General features: G+C 43.9%; 1 protein-coding gene across 5 annotated transcripts in view; it reads right to left on the bottom strand.

Annotated features, from left to right (window-relative positions):
- Positions 1-1,046: 1,046 nt before the first annotated feature.
- The window catches only part of Vldlr (very low density lipoprotein receptor), a 35,260-nt gene continuing 21,617 nt past the window's right edge, over positions 1,047-14,689 (bottom strand). For 2 of the 5 annotated variants that reach the window (XM_075973767.1, XM_075973771.1), the window contains 15 exons: positions 13,141-13,512; positions 12,932-13,054; positions 12,720-12,842; positions 12,011-12,130; positions 11,783-11,908; positions 11,146-11,317; positions 10,369-10,587; positions 8,840-8,958; positions 7,709-7,848; positions 7,281-7,422; positions 5,937-6,083; positions 4,795-4,878; positions 4,376-4,456; positions 2,782-2,951; positions 1,182-1,678 (listed from right to left, as the gene is read on the bottom strand). In XM_075973767.1, coding sequence (XP_075829882.1) covers positions 1,643-1,678; positions 2,782-2,951; positions 4,376-4,456; positions 4,795-4,878; positions 5,937-6,083; positions 7,281-7,422; positions 7,709-7,848; positions 8,840-8,958; positions 10,369-10,587; positions 11,146-11,317; positions 11,783-11,908; positions 12,011-12,130; positions 12,720-12,842; positions 12,932-13,054; positions 13,141-13,512 — 2,174 coding nt within the window. In that variant the 3' untranslated portion in view covers positions 1,182-1,642. Of the gene's footprint in view, positions 1,679-2,781; positions 2,952-4,375; positions 4,457-4,794; positions 4,879-5,936; positions 6,084-7,280; positions 7,423-7,708; positions 7,849-8,839; positions 8,959-10,368; positions 10,588-11,145; positions 11,318-11,782; positions 11,909-12,010; positions 12,131-12,719; positions 12,843-12,931; positions 13,055-13,140; positions 13,513-14,689 lie in introns of all 5 variants that reach the window. The other 3 variants (XM_075973770.1, XM_075973768.1, XM_075973769.1) reach the window with 2 other exon arrangements.

Here is a 14,689-nt window from a genome sequence, read left to right as displayed (position 1 = left end):
CATCTTGTCTGGGCTTTAAGCCATGCATCTTCTTACTTTTAGGCATCTGGAGACTTCAGAGTAAGGACATGATGGCAAACTCACAAAACTCCCCCTTGACATGGTACTACTTTCCCACCTCCAGCTCCTTATCTTCAAAGTTCCACAAATGCTCTATAGGAAGAACATCCCTATATGTGCGATGTCATAGACTGACAACATAGTGTTGACTATGTTACAATTATATTCTCCATAAAGCCACATTAGAATCGTTTTTATCCAACTTGCGGTTATATCAGAACTACATGAAGAGTTTGTGAAGACTCAATTTCCTGGTCTCCGTTACTGGGGCTTTTGATTAACTAGGTTTTGAGTGGGGCCCAAGAATATTCATTTCTGCTAAGTTCCTAGCAGCCACTATTGCTGTTCCCGGGGCATGCTGAGAACCACAACCTAGATTGTTCAATAACAACGCTGCCTAGCATCCTTCCTACCCATCTTCACAGGAGGACAAGTCAGACTCTTGTAAGAACAAACCCTTCCCTATGCCATAGAAGGCACTTGTCTTTGACTGACCTACAAATTATGACAGAACATGAACAACAAAACATGAGAACTTGTGGAAATCTTAGCATATATTGCTAGATCAATGTGAAAAGGAGGGGGGAAAAGGAATCTTCTGTGAGCAAAAGGAATTCTGGGAAGACAGTGTTTTTTAGGAAATAAATATGTTGGCTGGGTGTAGTGGTCCAAACATGAGACATGTAATATTAGAAGTTGGGAAGCTGAGGCAGGAGACTTACAGTCTTGAGTCCAGCAAAGAAGGAAGGAAGGAAGGAAGGAAGGAAGGAAGGAAGGAAGGAAGGAAGGAAGGAAGGAAGGGTGGGTGATAAATTTGGGGGAACAAATATCAAATGGTACCTATTTCTTTAGTTAGGACTTGGTTATAAAAGATACTAGCCCAGTTTTGGGTGTACAACACCCAGAGCTATAGCTTAGATATCTAGGACATTTGGCGATACACAGGCTGTTCCTAGACCATCTTAGAGGAATAACCAAAACCATGGTTAAGCTGTGTGGTTTAATTTTTTTTTAGCACTTGAAAAAAAAAATGTACAGTAGTTTGAAGTCAGTCTTTGCAAACCTCCACAGAGGTCAAAGATTTCATTCATACGTACAAAATTAGTTTACAAATTTTTTTTGGCAATTTCATCTTTGTAACCCGTTTTATCCTATTGCCATTGTCCCAACCATTGAAAAAGTTTACAATAATTTACATAGAAATATCTTCAAAGTGCTTAAGAATAGTGATTGTTCTCTGGGATATGTACAGGTGGCCTATACAATGTATGTACAGGTGGGCGTCGCTACCGCACAAGGTTCGTGGCTGGAATATGGCTTTCTCAAGAAAGTGCATACGTGGCCAGAGATGGCAATACTGTCTAGAGATTCAAGGGTTACACATACTTGGTAACCACATCCAAAGCTGAAGTAGTATGTGGCCAGGAATATTTACAAAAGTAATATAAAAATGACCAAGTACACAAACTTGATTCCCAGAAAGATATCTTGATGTTCTTCCGGATGGGAGGAAGAAAGGAGACTTCAGCGCTGGCTCGGTTACCGTTCAGGAGTGGGGTGTTATTGGTCTAGACCTCAGCGGTCAAGCCAGATCATCATCTGTGCTTACAACTGATATCTGCGGAGGAGAAAAAGGTTGAGGTGAGCTCGGCTTGGTGGTTACTCACTGTGAGCAGCTCTACGGAGTGGACTTTGAGTTGACCATTCACAGACCCAAAGAAATGGAGGCCAGACACATGAATTGGATTTCTGTTCCCAACCTGAAAATCTGGAATTTTCTGAGTACCACCATGATCCTCTAGAAAACTCCACCTCTCACCTTAATGGTACTGGTTGTGGTCAAAATGAACACACATTAAAATATTATGTAAAGCAACCTAGAATATGTGTATAAGAACACATGAAATGAATGGATTTTGTGTTCAGACTTTTTGTGTATGTAAAAAATCTCCAAATTCCATGCTCCCTAAAAATAAATCCCCAACCCTGAACACTTCTGGCACCAAGTATTTCATATAAGGGCTACATAACCTATACCTGCTTGCTAGGAGAAGCAAACAAGCAAACTGTGATTGATTCTGTTTAAGAAGTGCAAACCTTGGAAACAAATGTGAAAAGACACAGAATATGAAATGAACACTGTTCCAAGTTCCACTGTAGAACTCGCAAGGGCGGTGTTCCCGTTCAGCATGTTTTATTCAGCATGGTCCTGAAGTGGAGGCTGGATATGTACTTAGGTTCCGAGGGGAGGAACACGTGATTGCAGTTGCTGCTCCCTCTCCGGGGTGGGATGGAACAACTCTCTAAGGCATGCATTTTTAGTACTTTCGGCTAATTGAGTCTTACTCACGCTATTGACTTTCGGTCAACTCCCTATACACAATCCTCACATGCCCACACTGATTTATCTTTAGCTATCCACTAGGCAAGGAACTGAAGTTCAAAAACAAGCCAGTTGGTTCCTACTGCTCTTTCCATGTCATTTTCGTAATCTAAAATAATGGCAAATAGGACTCACCTGCCTTCCTCTGTGGGCAAGATGCTTACCAACTGACTGTGTTAGTGGGCCAGACACCCAGCATCTAACACGCTGCCAGTGGATAAAGGATCATCTGGGGATGCCATGATCCTTCTCAGCCCAGGTACTCATAGTGAGAGGTTCTGGTCTCCTTTGAAGAGACTCATGTCAAGACACAGTGATTACAGACAAAGCAGACTTACTGCTGGGTACGTGTGTCCGACAGAAGCACTGTGTCTACCAATGTCTATTGAGAGGTCCTCTTCAGTGGTCTTTAAGTACACAGGATTGTCAAAGTTCATGCTTTTCATGTTTTTATGTTGCCAATTCCGCCACATCAAGTAGCCCCCGACTGCTGCCATCACCAAGAGCACTGAAAAAAAAAATCAGAAGTCTAATAGTCATGGATCTATGGGAATTTACATTAATAAAAGTTCCATTTTCAGGAGCTTGGATAACTGGAAGTTGGAATACAGATGAGACAAAATTTTCAAATACGTTCAGCCCAGTGGTTCTGTGAATATCTTTTTTTATTCCACACCCAGGCAAATGCCGAGTCCTGAATCCCAAACCTAGGCCCAAACAAGGAAAATTATAGAACACTTTGAAGTGTTAGTCAAGTGGTCCTGGGAAACCAGTAAGCTAAGTCAAACAAAATGCCTTATAATTTACTGTCGATTGCCTTGGCGGGCCACTTAGTCTAGGGTTAGTAGCCCGCCTGGCAGTTCAGTTATTCCAGGGTCACGGAGAGGCACTACCTGGAAGATATGGGCTAGGAGACAGGAAGAAGGCCATGCAAAGTTTGTCAGAGCCTCCGTTTATTAGGGACGAGATACAACCTTTTATAGGGTAAGGAGTTGGGGGGATGGGCACAGGGTTCTGGGCTCTTGCCGCGTGGTTCACGTTGGTCACATGGTCCTCGTTAGTCACGTAGGCAGGAGGTTATCTTCGGTCAAGTCACAGTAGGCCTGGCTCACCTAGCTCCCTAGATAGTTTGGAATGTGGGGTGGGTTCCGCTAACAGATAGCTCTCATTAACAACCAATTTGGGTGTGGGGTAGGCTCTGTCAATAGAACCATTCTTAACACAATTAGGGGTGTGGGGTTCTCTGCAGACTCCCCAGGGTGATGGTTCCTGTAATGATTTTAGGAGGAAACTGGCTCCTGACAATTTACATGCCTGAAGGTGGCTTTAGAGGTCCTTTCCCCTGAGCTTAAAAATCTTTAATCACTATAATTTTATCCTTTATGGCTGGACAGTGGTGGCGCACACCTTTAATCCCAGCACTCAGAGGCAGAGGCAGGTAAATCTCTGTGAATTCGAGGCCAGCCTGGTCTACAGAGCTAGTTCCAGGGCTACACAAAGAAACTTTGTCTTGAAAACACACATGTGTGCACACACATACACACACACACCAACCAACAACCCCTCCAACTTACTTTTTTTTTTGAATTTTACATCTTTTTCAAAAATGCATCTGTCTCTTTGCTTTCCTGCTTCTGAATACAACTAATGGGGTTAGAACAAAACTCTTGCTAACGTGACTTGCTGTGTGCAGGGGTAAGCAAGGCTAGCAAACTCAGCACAGGAAGCAGTAAGACCTCTGAGGCAACTGGTGAATATTCACGGAGTCCATTGCATGTGAAAGATACTGCCGAAGAGTGGGTACCAGTCAGATGAGGGAGTGAATGCAATTCAGTGTCCCGTGTGTTATGACAGCATAAGAGGCCACAAGGAGGTGGCTGTAGAGGACCTAGAACTGTCTATTGGGTCTATAGAAGAAGCAAATTTACTTACAGAGAGGGAGGATGGCCCAGGCAGCTGAAGTTCCTTTCGGAGGAACACTGACCTCTGATACTGCTGTGGTCACGTTGATCTCTACAAGGACATACAAGGAATCAGTCTGTCAGGACTTGAATTAAGACTTAGAAATCTACCCCTTAGGTAGAAATCCTTATACCTTTGTAGCTAAAATTGAAGTCTAGTATCCACTATCATTCCAAACCAGAAGAACTTGGGATTAGAATTATTTGAGTTACATGGCCATTTCACCAACAGGTTTAATTAAGTCAGAGAAATCCAGGATACACAGGTTCTGAAATCTTTGGACTTTAGGCACAAGTAGCCAGTTGGAGCAGAACCACAGTTAAATGTTGCATTAATTATTTAAGCGGCAGTTAGTTGAGATTAACAGTTTGCAGTACTGGATCCAGTACCTCCAGGAACCAGTCCACTAGTACGCAGAATGTCTGTTGTGTTGATATCTTTTGTCTCACTGTAAGTCACAGGAGTTGAAGGACCTGGATTATAAAAATCAAGAACCTGGTTAAGGCTAAGGTTCCTGCGTGGCTGGCTGCATAGTCCAGACACATTGTGATGAAAGGTTATTTTAACTCCAGGTGAAAGAGACAACCCATTGCAGAACTCAACTGTGAAGTGGATGTATCTGCATGGAGAGAAATAGCCAGTTCCAAGCAAAACCCAGAGACATATGAAACTCTGGGCAGAGCAATCAGCATGTGGAAGTTGACAACTCATAAAGATTCACAGCCATATGAATTGCCTCTCAGCAAACGCAAGGCTCCTGAATGACCACAGATATTCTCAAAAATGCTCTGGTGTGCTATGCAGATCCCGTGGGCTTGCACCTATTTTCTCAGCAAACTGAGTAGGTGCCCAGTATGGCGCAGAATGATGCTAAGAAATCACTATGTGAGCATCTTGCTTGCAATCAGCTCGCTGATTAATCAGAAGCTGAGAACAAAATATTAAAATTCAAGCTCAGACTATCCAAGAGCTTAAACTTATGTCATCAACTGAGGTCAGTAAGTATCCTGCAACTGTGGCCTCCTTCCTCAAATGTCTTCATTGCATTCATTCTGCCCTCTGTGGAGGACTTTACCTGAAAACTGACTAGCTCAGGTTACAGAGCGACGGGTACAAACTAGTTAGTGTGTGGCACATTGACACCAGTCACCGACAAACTCATCTGATGTTGAAATGTCAGCTCAAAGTACTGATAGTGAATGCCTGCCACACAACAATAACACCTAGTGTTCTGTAATCTATTTCAAAAGTTAGCTACAGGCCAGGCGGTGGTGGCACACGCCTTTAATCCCAGCACTTGGGAGGCAGAAGTAGGCGGATCTCTGGGAGTTCGAGGCCAGCCTGGTCTACAAGAGCTAGTTCCGGGACAGGCACCAAAGCTACAGAGAAACCCTGTCTCAAAAAACCAAAAAAAAAAAAAAAAAAAAGTTAGCTACACCTGAATTTCTCAAATGCCGACAAATTGTCGTAGCTGGTGGCTTATAGTGTTTGTTTTATGTCTTGGTTGCAGTTGAAACGCAGAAAGCCTTACTTTGACACTCTCGTCCGTTTTCCCCTAGACTGTACCCATTGGGACAGGAACAGGTATATTTCGGAGAGTGGTCATTGATCTGTGGTGCTGGCAGGCAGAGGTATTCGCATCCTCCATTCTCCGTATCTTCTTCACACCAGTTTTTACCTAGTCAGGAAGGAGAAAGGTTCTTGAAAATAGGCATTGCGGTGTTAACCATCTACACTCCCATGGAGCTAAATTTGCCTATTCTGTTAGTCCCTCAAGTGAGAGTAACATCGGTGAAGAATGTGTATCACTGATGTTGAATGAGTGTCAATCATTGTACTGGAAGCACACTCTGAAGATACCAGAGTTAGAGGTTTCTTGGAAGTGAAGTAAGACTTGTATCTTCCATAGGTCGGTGTGAAGGGAGGTGAGGAATCAGGCCTGGCTCACACTGTTTGTTCAAAGCTCAGACTGAAGGGTCAGAAGGAGGGAGGCAAGTCACATTTTCCTGGCTTTATACTGACTAACTCCTACAAAGAGAAAGGGAACTCAGCCACAGGGAGGTGCGAGGTTCTTGTTAGATGGATGAGCCAGTGTCCTGGGCAAGAGAAAAGATGACTAGATATGTGTGATGATTTGTTGAGTCCTGTATAAGATGTGTCATGGGGGAGAATAGCTATGACAGGTTATGTCTCCCTATAAAATTTTCACACTGAATTCCTAACTGCTAATTCTTAGAAAGCGCTCTTATTTGCAGATATGGTATTGACAGAGGTAATCAAGTTAGGTGAGGTCATTAACCCCAAGTGTCAAGTGTCCTCAGAAGATGAAATATGGGCACAAGCATGTATCAAAAAAAGGTGTGACTAGACACAGGGAAATGGCCATCTATAAGCCAAGAAGAGAGGTCTGTTTGGCATAGAGCCTTTCCTCAAGTCCCCAAAAGGAACCAACTTACCAACACCTTGACTTTGGACTTTTAGTTTCCAGAATTGTGATAGGTATAAGTTTCTGTTGTTTAAGGCAGTTGATTTGCGGTGCTTTGCTACCTAGAAAACTATCCCTAAGATGTAGCTATGGCTTGAAAGCCACTGAAGAAGCTGCTGCCTTAGGCTTAGCAAGGGGAACCCAGAAGAAATCAAAATGAATGCTGTTGACACTGAGGACTGAAAAGAGCTAAGAGCTGACTCTGAAGCCATTTCTCCAAGATGGCTGGAACGAGATATCAGACATCAAGCGTAGAGTTTGGTCAGGACTCACGAGGACAAAGGCTCCATTTTAAAGGAAGTTGAGCAGCTAAGGAGCTAGTAGGTAGTAGGTTCTAGATCATACTACTCCTTTGGCGTGGTCCTTAAGGAGTGGGTTTGTTCATGTTACCTGCCGGCTGAACAAGTTCATGGTAGACAATGATGTCTTGGGCATCATTGAGGTTGTTGACTAGGGTAGCCAGCTCTGACCCAGTGAATTTATTGGCACCGTACACTGCTTCATTTTCTCCATCTATCCAGTAGACACGATCCTAAAACAGAACCCCAACAATTAGCATGTACATCCAATATTGACACAAATCAAGTTCTAATATGTTTTACTCATCATTTAATGGGATGAGGTTATTGAATGATTCTCCAGGATATTGAGTACAAAGGGTAAGCGAAGCAAGTTCAGGTTTCATAAAGTTCTTTGAGGGCTTAGTATCTAATGTGTGCCAGTCTTTAGGTAGAAAATTTTCGGTTGTCTACTGTTCCTTCCTCTTCCCACACACCTGTTCTAACGGTGTTTGCTTCCATGTTAGGCACATGTCTTACCTCAAATATGGTGAGCGCAAGAGGATGAGCTAGGAACTCCAGAGACTTGAGCACTATCCTACGATCTTGGCCATCCAAGTCCACACTAGACAGCATGTGCAACTTGGAATCGAGCCAGTAGAGGCGGCTTTTGACAAGGTCTAGCAGGAAAATAATTGACATGATATGAGCTGTGGTGGCGCGTGCCTTTAATCCCGGTGCTTGGGAGGCAGAGGCAGGCAGATCTCTTTGAGTTCGAGGCCAGCCTGGTCTACAAGAGCTATCTCCAGGATAGGCTCCAAAGCTACAGAGAAACCATGTCTCGAAAAACAAACAAACAAACAAAATCCAAAGAATCTACTCTGTTTTGTGTTTTTTTTTCTCCATCAGAAGCTCTTAATGGGGACACCATAATACTTGTGAAGCCAGCAATAGAACCTGTAACTGTATTCCCTCTACAGGGGCCAATGGGATTTCTAAGACTCTCAAAGTCAATTGACACAAGATATGTTATAGAAAGTGTTTTTGAAAAAGGGCTCTGTATTTGCACTTCTTCCCAGATAACTCAGAAGGAAATGGTTACAAGTTATTACCTGTAGGGCCCTGGTCTCCCTTATTCCTGTGGTGCATTCATGAGGACAGTTTATGATCAACTACTAAGCTTCCCGTGTGTTTCTGTGTTATGCCTGCCCCGCCTGGTGGTTAGCTGCAGGGCATTCATTCCATTGATAATATGGTAATTTCCCACCTGCCTGGGCAGAGATCCTTGTGCTGCAGTCAGGTAGATAAAAACTCCCCCAATGCTGAATAAAGTGGCATTCGGCTGATCTCCTTCCGAATGACCCTGGTCTCTCTGTGTCTTCTTTTCAATCTCCAGGCCCTTGCCCGACTCGCGTTCGGTACAGAGGCGTGCGAACTGTACCGAGGGTGTAACACCAAATCGGGTGTTACAATTACCCAGAAAAGGCTAAGGCACCCATGCCTGTTGTGTGCCATTCTGGCACCCGTAATTTGTGAAGTCCACCATGTTTTCTCAGCCTTTCTCTCTGGCTATGGATAGAACTAGAAGTATCACCTCAAACTTAGAGTGGACATCCATTTAAACTCAATGAAGGGAGTTAGCTAGTGAGGGAGGAGGAAGGTCATACGTACCAAGTGTAATTCCATTAGGCCATTGGATGTCCTCAGTCACAAGTGGACGCCTATCAAAGCCATTCATCCCCGCTTTTTCTATTTTAGCTGGTTCGCCCCAGTCAGACCAGTAAACAAAGCTGGGAAGAGTTAAATCAGAAACGTGCCTTAGTGACTGAGAAGAAAGAAAGCTGCGGCTTAAATCCAAAACTTAAAGAGGGCAAAGAAAACTCTTGAATTTGAGGCTCTCAAGATAAATGCTGGTGCTTGAGGCTCTAATTCTGTTCTGAGTACATGGAACTGAACGGTGAGGATGCACAAGGATTGGAGCTATAGTTCAGTGAAAGAATACTTGCCTTACCCTGTGTGAGGCTCAGATCTACTCCTCAGGACTCCAGGAGACAATAATATCATCTCCAAGTTATAACTGTGTTAGTCTGTGTTGAGCTGATGTATAAGTCTCAGCCCAAAGTACCAAGACTGGATATTCCTTTCTAAAGGCACATTTATTTGGATCCATGAAGGAGGTATTTTCCGTAAGCTCTAAAGGAGGAGCTTGGTGATGATGCTCTAATGATATTTCACAGAGATAGTTGTGATAACTACAGTCGACTTTTTCTAAGCTGCCTGCCTCAGGGAAATGTTTTGATAAAAGTCTGGTCCTTTCAGTTGAACTTTCACACAATTTGCATGCAGTTTTAGATGGAAACTTGAGGGAAGAGGGTTATGCCAACACCAGTATTTTCCTTGAGCCCGAGATCTGATTACCCAGACCTAACCAATCCAGCAAACTGTTCTCTCTCTCTCTCTCTCTCTCTCTCTCTCTCTCTCTCTCTCTCACACACACACACACACACACATACACACACACACACACACACACACGCTCATTTGTGCAGAAGCTGGATGGGCAAAGAATTTGGACATCACTTTTTGCTGTATGTTATACATGAATCAAAAGTATCACTAGTGTTGACTGCAGCTGGACAATCAGGAGATTGGGAGGCACATCATAAACACTGCCCCAGGACTGCTCTGTATTTGGCCACTCACAACATTTTTCTTTTTATTAGTATACATTATGTATTGATTGGATTCAAGAAGGTATTTTCATTCAAGTTCATCATGAATACAATGAAGTTTTATTTAGTCGTAAAGAAGAAGGAAATTATGTCATTTTCAGGAAAATGGAGGCAACTGGAGGTGATCATATTAGGTACAGTAAGACTCCAACAACAAATATCACATTTTTTTCCTATTTGTAGATCCTAGATTTTATAAAGGTAATAAATTGTTTGTTTGTTTGTGTGTGTGTGTGTGTGAGAGAGAGAGAGAGAGAGAGAGAAAGAGAGAGAGTGAGAGAGAATGGAGACGAGATAAGAGAAGAAAGGGAATTAGCTGTCGGAATTAAGGGAAAAGTGGGAGGGGCTGAACAACGAATACTGGCATTGATATCTTGAACCAGATAATTCTGTTCCTGGGCACTCTTAGGATGCTAGAAAAGCGCTAGCACTCAAAAGGTTAAGCGAAGGAAAACATAGAATACGAACCCAGACAATGGGTCCACAGCTATGGAGGCAGGCTCTCGCAAGTCAGTGTTAAACAGGAACTTCCTCTTGGCTCCGTCTAGGGTAGCTACGGAAATAGTCTTAGAAGCCGCATCAGTCCAGTAGATGGTCTTGTACACCCAATCAACAGCAATGGCTGCAGGATTATAGACATTGTCGATCATTTTAAAATGTCTACCAACCTTGTCATCAATTGAGGCACTGAAACAGAATAGGTCACAAGAAATTTAAAAGTTGTCACCATTGGACCCTGAAGATTGGACTTTCTGCTTATAAAATGGTCTAGGCCTTTACTCGGGGAGACTCTAGCAACCCCATAGCTCACCGCCGAAGTTATTCAGCCATGTTGCTTGGGGATGGAAAATTGTAGCCTATCTAGTTGTGGCGATGTATTCTAGATGCAAGCCCAACAAAATTGGAAGAAAACCATTTGATTCACCAGCCATCACCCCAGCTCTACAGTTTCCAGTGAGCTAAAGCTACTACCATCTTTTCTATTTGTAGCAAGAGAAGACAGTTCACAACTATAGGCGGAGAAAATATGAGGAATTCAGATCCTTTTCCTTCATGGCCAATGATTCATCCCTAAATAACAGTTTATGGTAACTTAATAACAGTGTGGGGTTTATAATCCCAACTAACTAGATGGTAGACGGGAGCTAGAGACAGGACAAGCCTCACCCCCTACCCCAATCCTTTCCACAGGCCCAAAGACAGTGACTTAGGTGTCCAGATGTCAGGAATGCAAGTGAAAGTTACCTGAAGATGGCCTTTTGGCTGAGATCAGCCCAAAATAGCTTCTGAGCTGCAATGTCAGCATCAAGAGCCACCGTGTTTCTTAGTTGTTCTACAAGCTGGATGTATTCCTTCCTCTCTAGGCCAATCTTCCTGATGTCTCTCCGATTAGTGAAGATCAGACTTGGCTCTTTGCCTATAAGACATAAGCCAGGTTGATTTAATTTTGCTGTAAAGCAAGATCTCCTAAGTCATCTCTCCACAGAGGACCATGTCTGATAACCATCTCAGTTATCCTCAGCCTGGAGTTCAAGCCCCCTGGAGCTGTAAGTACTTCTGTCTTATTTAGGAAGGCACTCCTGGGGTTATAGCATCCAGCAGTCGGATGGCTGATAAGCGAGTCATTTGCCTACAATATGCAGTTTCAGAAGCAGAAAGGAAGCAAATATGGCAACTAGTCCTAGTATCCTGTGCAAAAGGAAAGACCAAGGCCCATGCACGTGAAGGTGAGCCTGCTGCACACGGAGTTTGGTAGCACTGATCTGGGGTATGACTTTAGGTGTAGGTCGACTGTCCCAGTCACCGGACGTCCCTTGTGGAATCGCTAACTCATAACCATCCCAGAGCAACCTGGGATGCGTCCCAGTCCGCGTCCATTTACCTACTGCCTTGCACACGCCAGTGGCAAGATCCATTTGATAGCCACGACTACATTCACACTTGTAGCCGCCTTTTAAGTTGATACAAATTTGGCTGCAGATCCCTGGATTTTGGCATTCGTCGATATCTAGGAGGGAAATCAGAATTAGCCTTGCTGTTCTGGGGCCTCACCAGGTGCATGTTGCCCTTTCCCATGTCCTCTGGGGCCAGACTGTTGGCTTCAACTCACCTCCACAGGTCTTCCTATCTATCAGTTCAAACCCAGCGGCACAATCACATTCATAGCCTATGACTAGGTCTTTGCAAATATGAGAGCAGCCCCCGTTATTGACCAAGCATTCATTGACATCTGGAATAAAAGGGGAGCAAAAGTCACCTGGAAGCTAATTCTTTGTTTTTAATATAATATTTTAGATTTATGGAAGTCTTTGAGACTTCCACATACAGAGACAATGCATTTTGATCATATCTCTCATTCCATACGCCATCCAACGCTCTAAGATGCTGCACAAACATCTTCCTCCCAGTTTCAATTGCTCGTTTTCTTTTCCGTTTCATAACCCAGAGTCCAAATAAGAATGGCATCTTATTCTTAGCTGATATTCATCTTATTCACTTGTAAACTCAGACCACTGCTGATGACCTTGCTAAGATCTGAGTATTTGCTTCATAGATAAAACATTTCAGGTCGGATGGTAGGCTACCAGCTAGTTATGCAGGATTTACCTAGTTTGCTATTATTTTTAGTCATCTTTCTAAACTCCAAATCAGTTTGTCATTGACTAGAATCCCACATCATAACACTTTATTGTCAAGCTTATATGAAATTTTAGTTCATTCTGAGTTCAACGGGGCATCAAGCAGGGTCTAAACAGCATTAGTTCTGACAGACTGAACGGAATGCCCCAGCTCTGGCCTCAAGCAAGCCCCTCACTTACTGCACTCCTTCAGGGGTTCATCACTCCAGTCCCTGCAGTCCTGCTCCTGGTCACACACTTTGCTGATGTCTATGCATTCGCCACTTCTGCACTTGAACTTTCCAGGGCCCAAGCACTGATTGACTATAAGGCCAAACACAGGAGAGAAGTTCCATGGTTGGGCTGACCAGGGCACCAATGGTTCTACCTGAACGCCATGCAGAGAACCTCACCATTTTTGCAGTTGACTTCATCAGAGCCATCCACACAGTCCCGGATGCCATTGCACTGCCTACTGCCATGGATACAGCTACCATCTTCACATTCAAATTGGTCAGGTCTGCAGGTTCGAGAAGCTATGGAAGGAGGTAAGGCAATGGAATGAAGCCAGCCAAAATGGTCCCCCAGTCGGTACATGGGAGAGAACTGGAAAGTTACTTACGGCAGTTGACCTCGTCACTGCCGTCCTTGCAGTCGGGATCTCCGTCACACCGCCATTTTTTGTGAATGCATTCACCAGAGCCACACTGGATCTCACTGGCAGGACATCTCGTATGCATCGCGGGCTGCCGGCCGCACTGTTCGAGAGACTCGTCTGACTGGTCGGAGCAGTCCGCGTCATCATCGCACACCCAGCTGAGGGGGATGCAGGAAGAGGTGCTGCACTGGAACTCGTGGGCCCCGCAGGTCGGCGGTGCGCAGTCCAGTTCATCACTGCCGTCATCACAGTCATCCTGGCCATTGCACACAAAGTTCCTGGAGACACAGCGGCCGCTGGAGCAAGTGAACTCATCAGCGCTACAGGTTATGTTGCCTGTTAGAGGGAAGACGTCCCATTGAAAGTGCATCAGCATCCTTGTTTTAATACAAGACTCTCATCACCACATCCAATATATTGATCTTTGATGATGAATTTTAGCTCTCTAACTTAAAGGCTATAGTGCTGTTCTATTGAGAACGAGTTTCTGAGATACGACAAAACGGTTTCACAGTATAAAATAAGATGCAGCCATACTATGTATAACAGCAGAAATAAAGGACCGAGAAAACAATAGAAGGCTAGAAACTAATTTAAGATGAGAACCACAACTGACACTTAAAGGGACAGTGATCAATAGCGTAAGCTGGCATCAGGGACTTCATTTTGGAAGGCAGAGTCATACCTAGACCAACCTACTGTATGCCAGCCCAAATCACATCACTGGCTGAGACTATGCATCAGCCATATATGGGCAAGGTATAATGGGTATTCAGGCTCTATCCAAAAAGAAACAAACCAAAGAATGTTCTACATGGTTCCTTTCTTTTGGATCCTTTAAATAAATATTAGGAATAGCATCTTAATAATTTTCAGGTTTTTTTTTTTTTGTCACTGCTAGGATCAGAATCACAGCCTAGCCACTCTGCATGCTAGTAATGACAAGGTAGTCACAGTCGCCAGTTTAGGTTTCGACTTCAATTCCTACCAAACATACCGAGGTCACAATTTGACGGTAATTGGTAAAAGGAGACCACGACTCTCTTGGGAAGCAAAGTGTATATTTGCGAGGGAAATGTTTGGCAGCTTCGGGGCTTGCCACAGCAATGTTTGAAGCTCGATTCTATGACTGAACACGAAACTCATTGGACTAGGTGCAGTGGTATTGCCCCCACAAAGAGACTTGTACAAGCCAGACTAGTGTTTTACCTTCAAGGACCCTGAGCTCCAGACTAGTGTTTTACCTGCCAAGACCCTGAGCCCCAGACTAGTGTTTTACCTACCAGGACCCTGTACTCCTTTGGCTACTACTACAGCCTGAAGTTAAGCTCATGAGACTCAGGCTAACAAGCACTATAAAGGGGTGGTAGATTACAAGACCACTCACAACTGTTTTTAGCCTAGAGATTGTCCCCAGGGCCTCGCCTCTAACACGGAACACTTCATTCTAGACACACCGAGAACAGAAGCGTGAAAAAATAGGAAACGGTGCTAGCATTTAGAGACAGGAATC

Source organism: Microtus pennsylvanicus, chromosome 5 (genome assembly GCF_037038515.1).
Source record: "Microtus pennsylvanicus isolate mMicPen1 chromosome 5, mMicPen1.hap1, whole genome shotgun sequence".
NCBI lineage: Eukaryota > Metazoa > Chordata > Mammalia > Rodentia > Cricetidae > Microtus > Microtus pennsylvanicus.
This window is presented reverse-complemented; position numbering and strand designations above follow the sequence as displayed.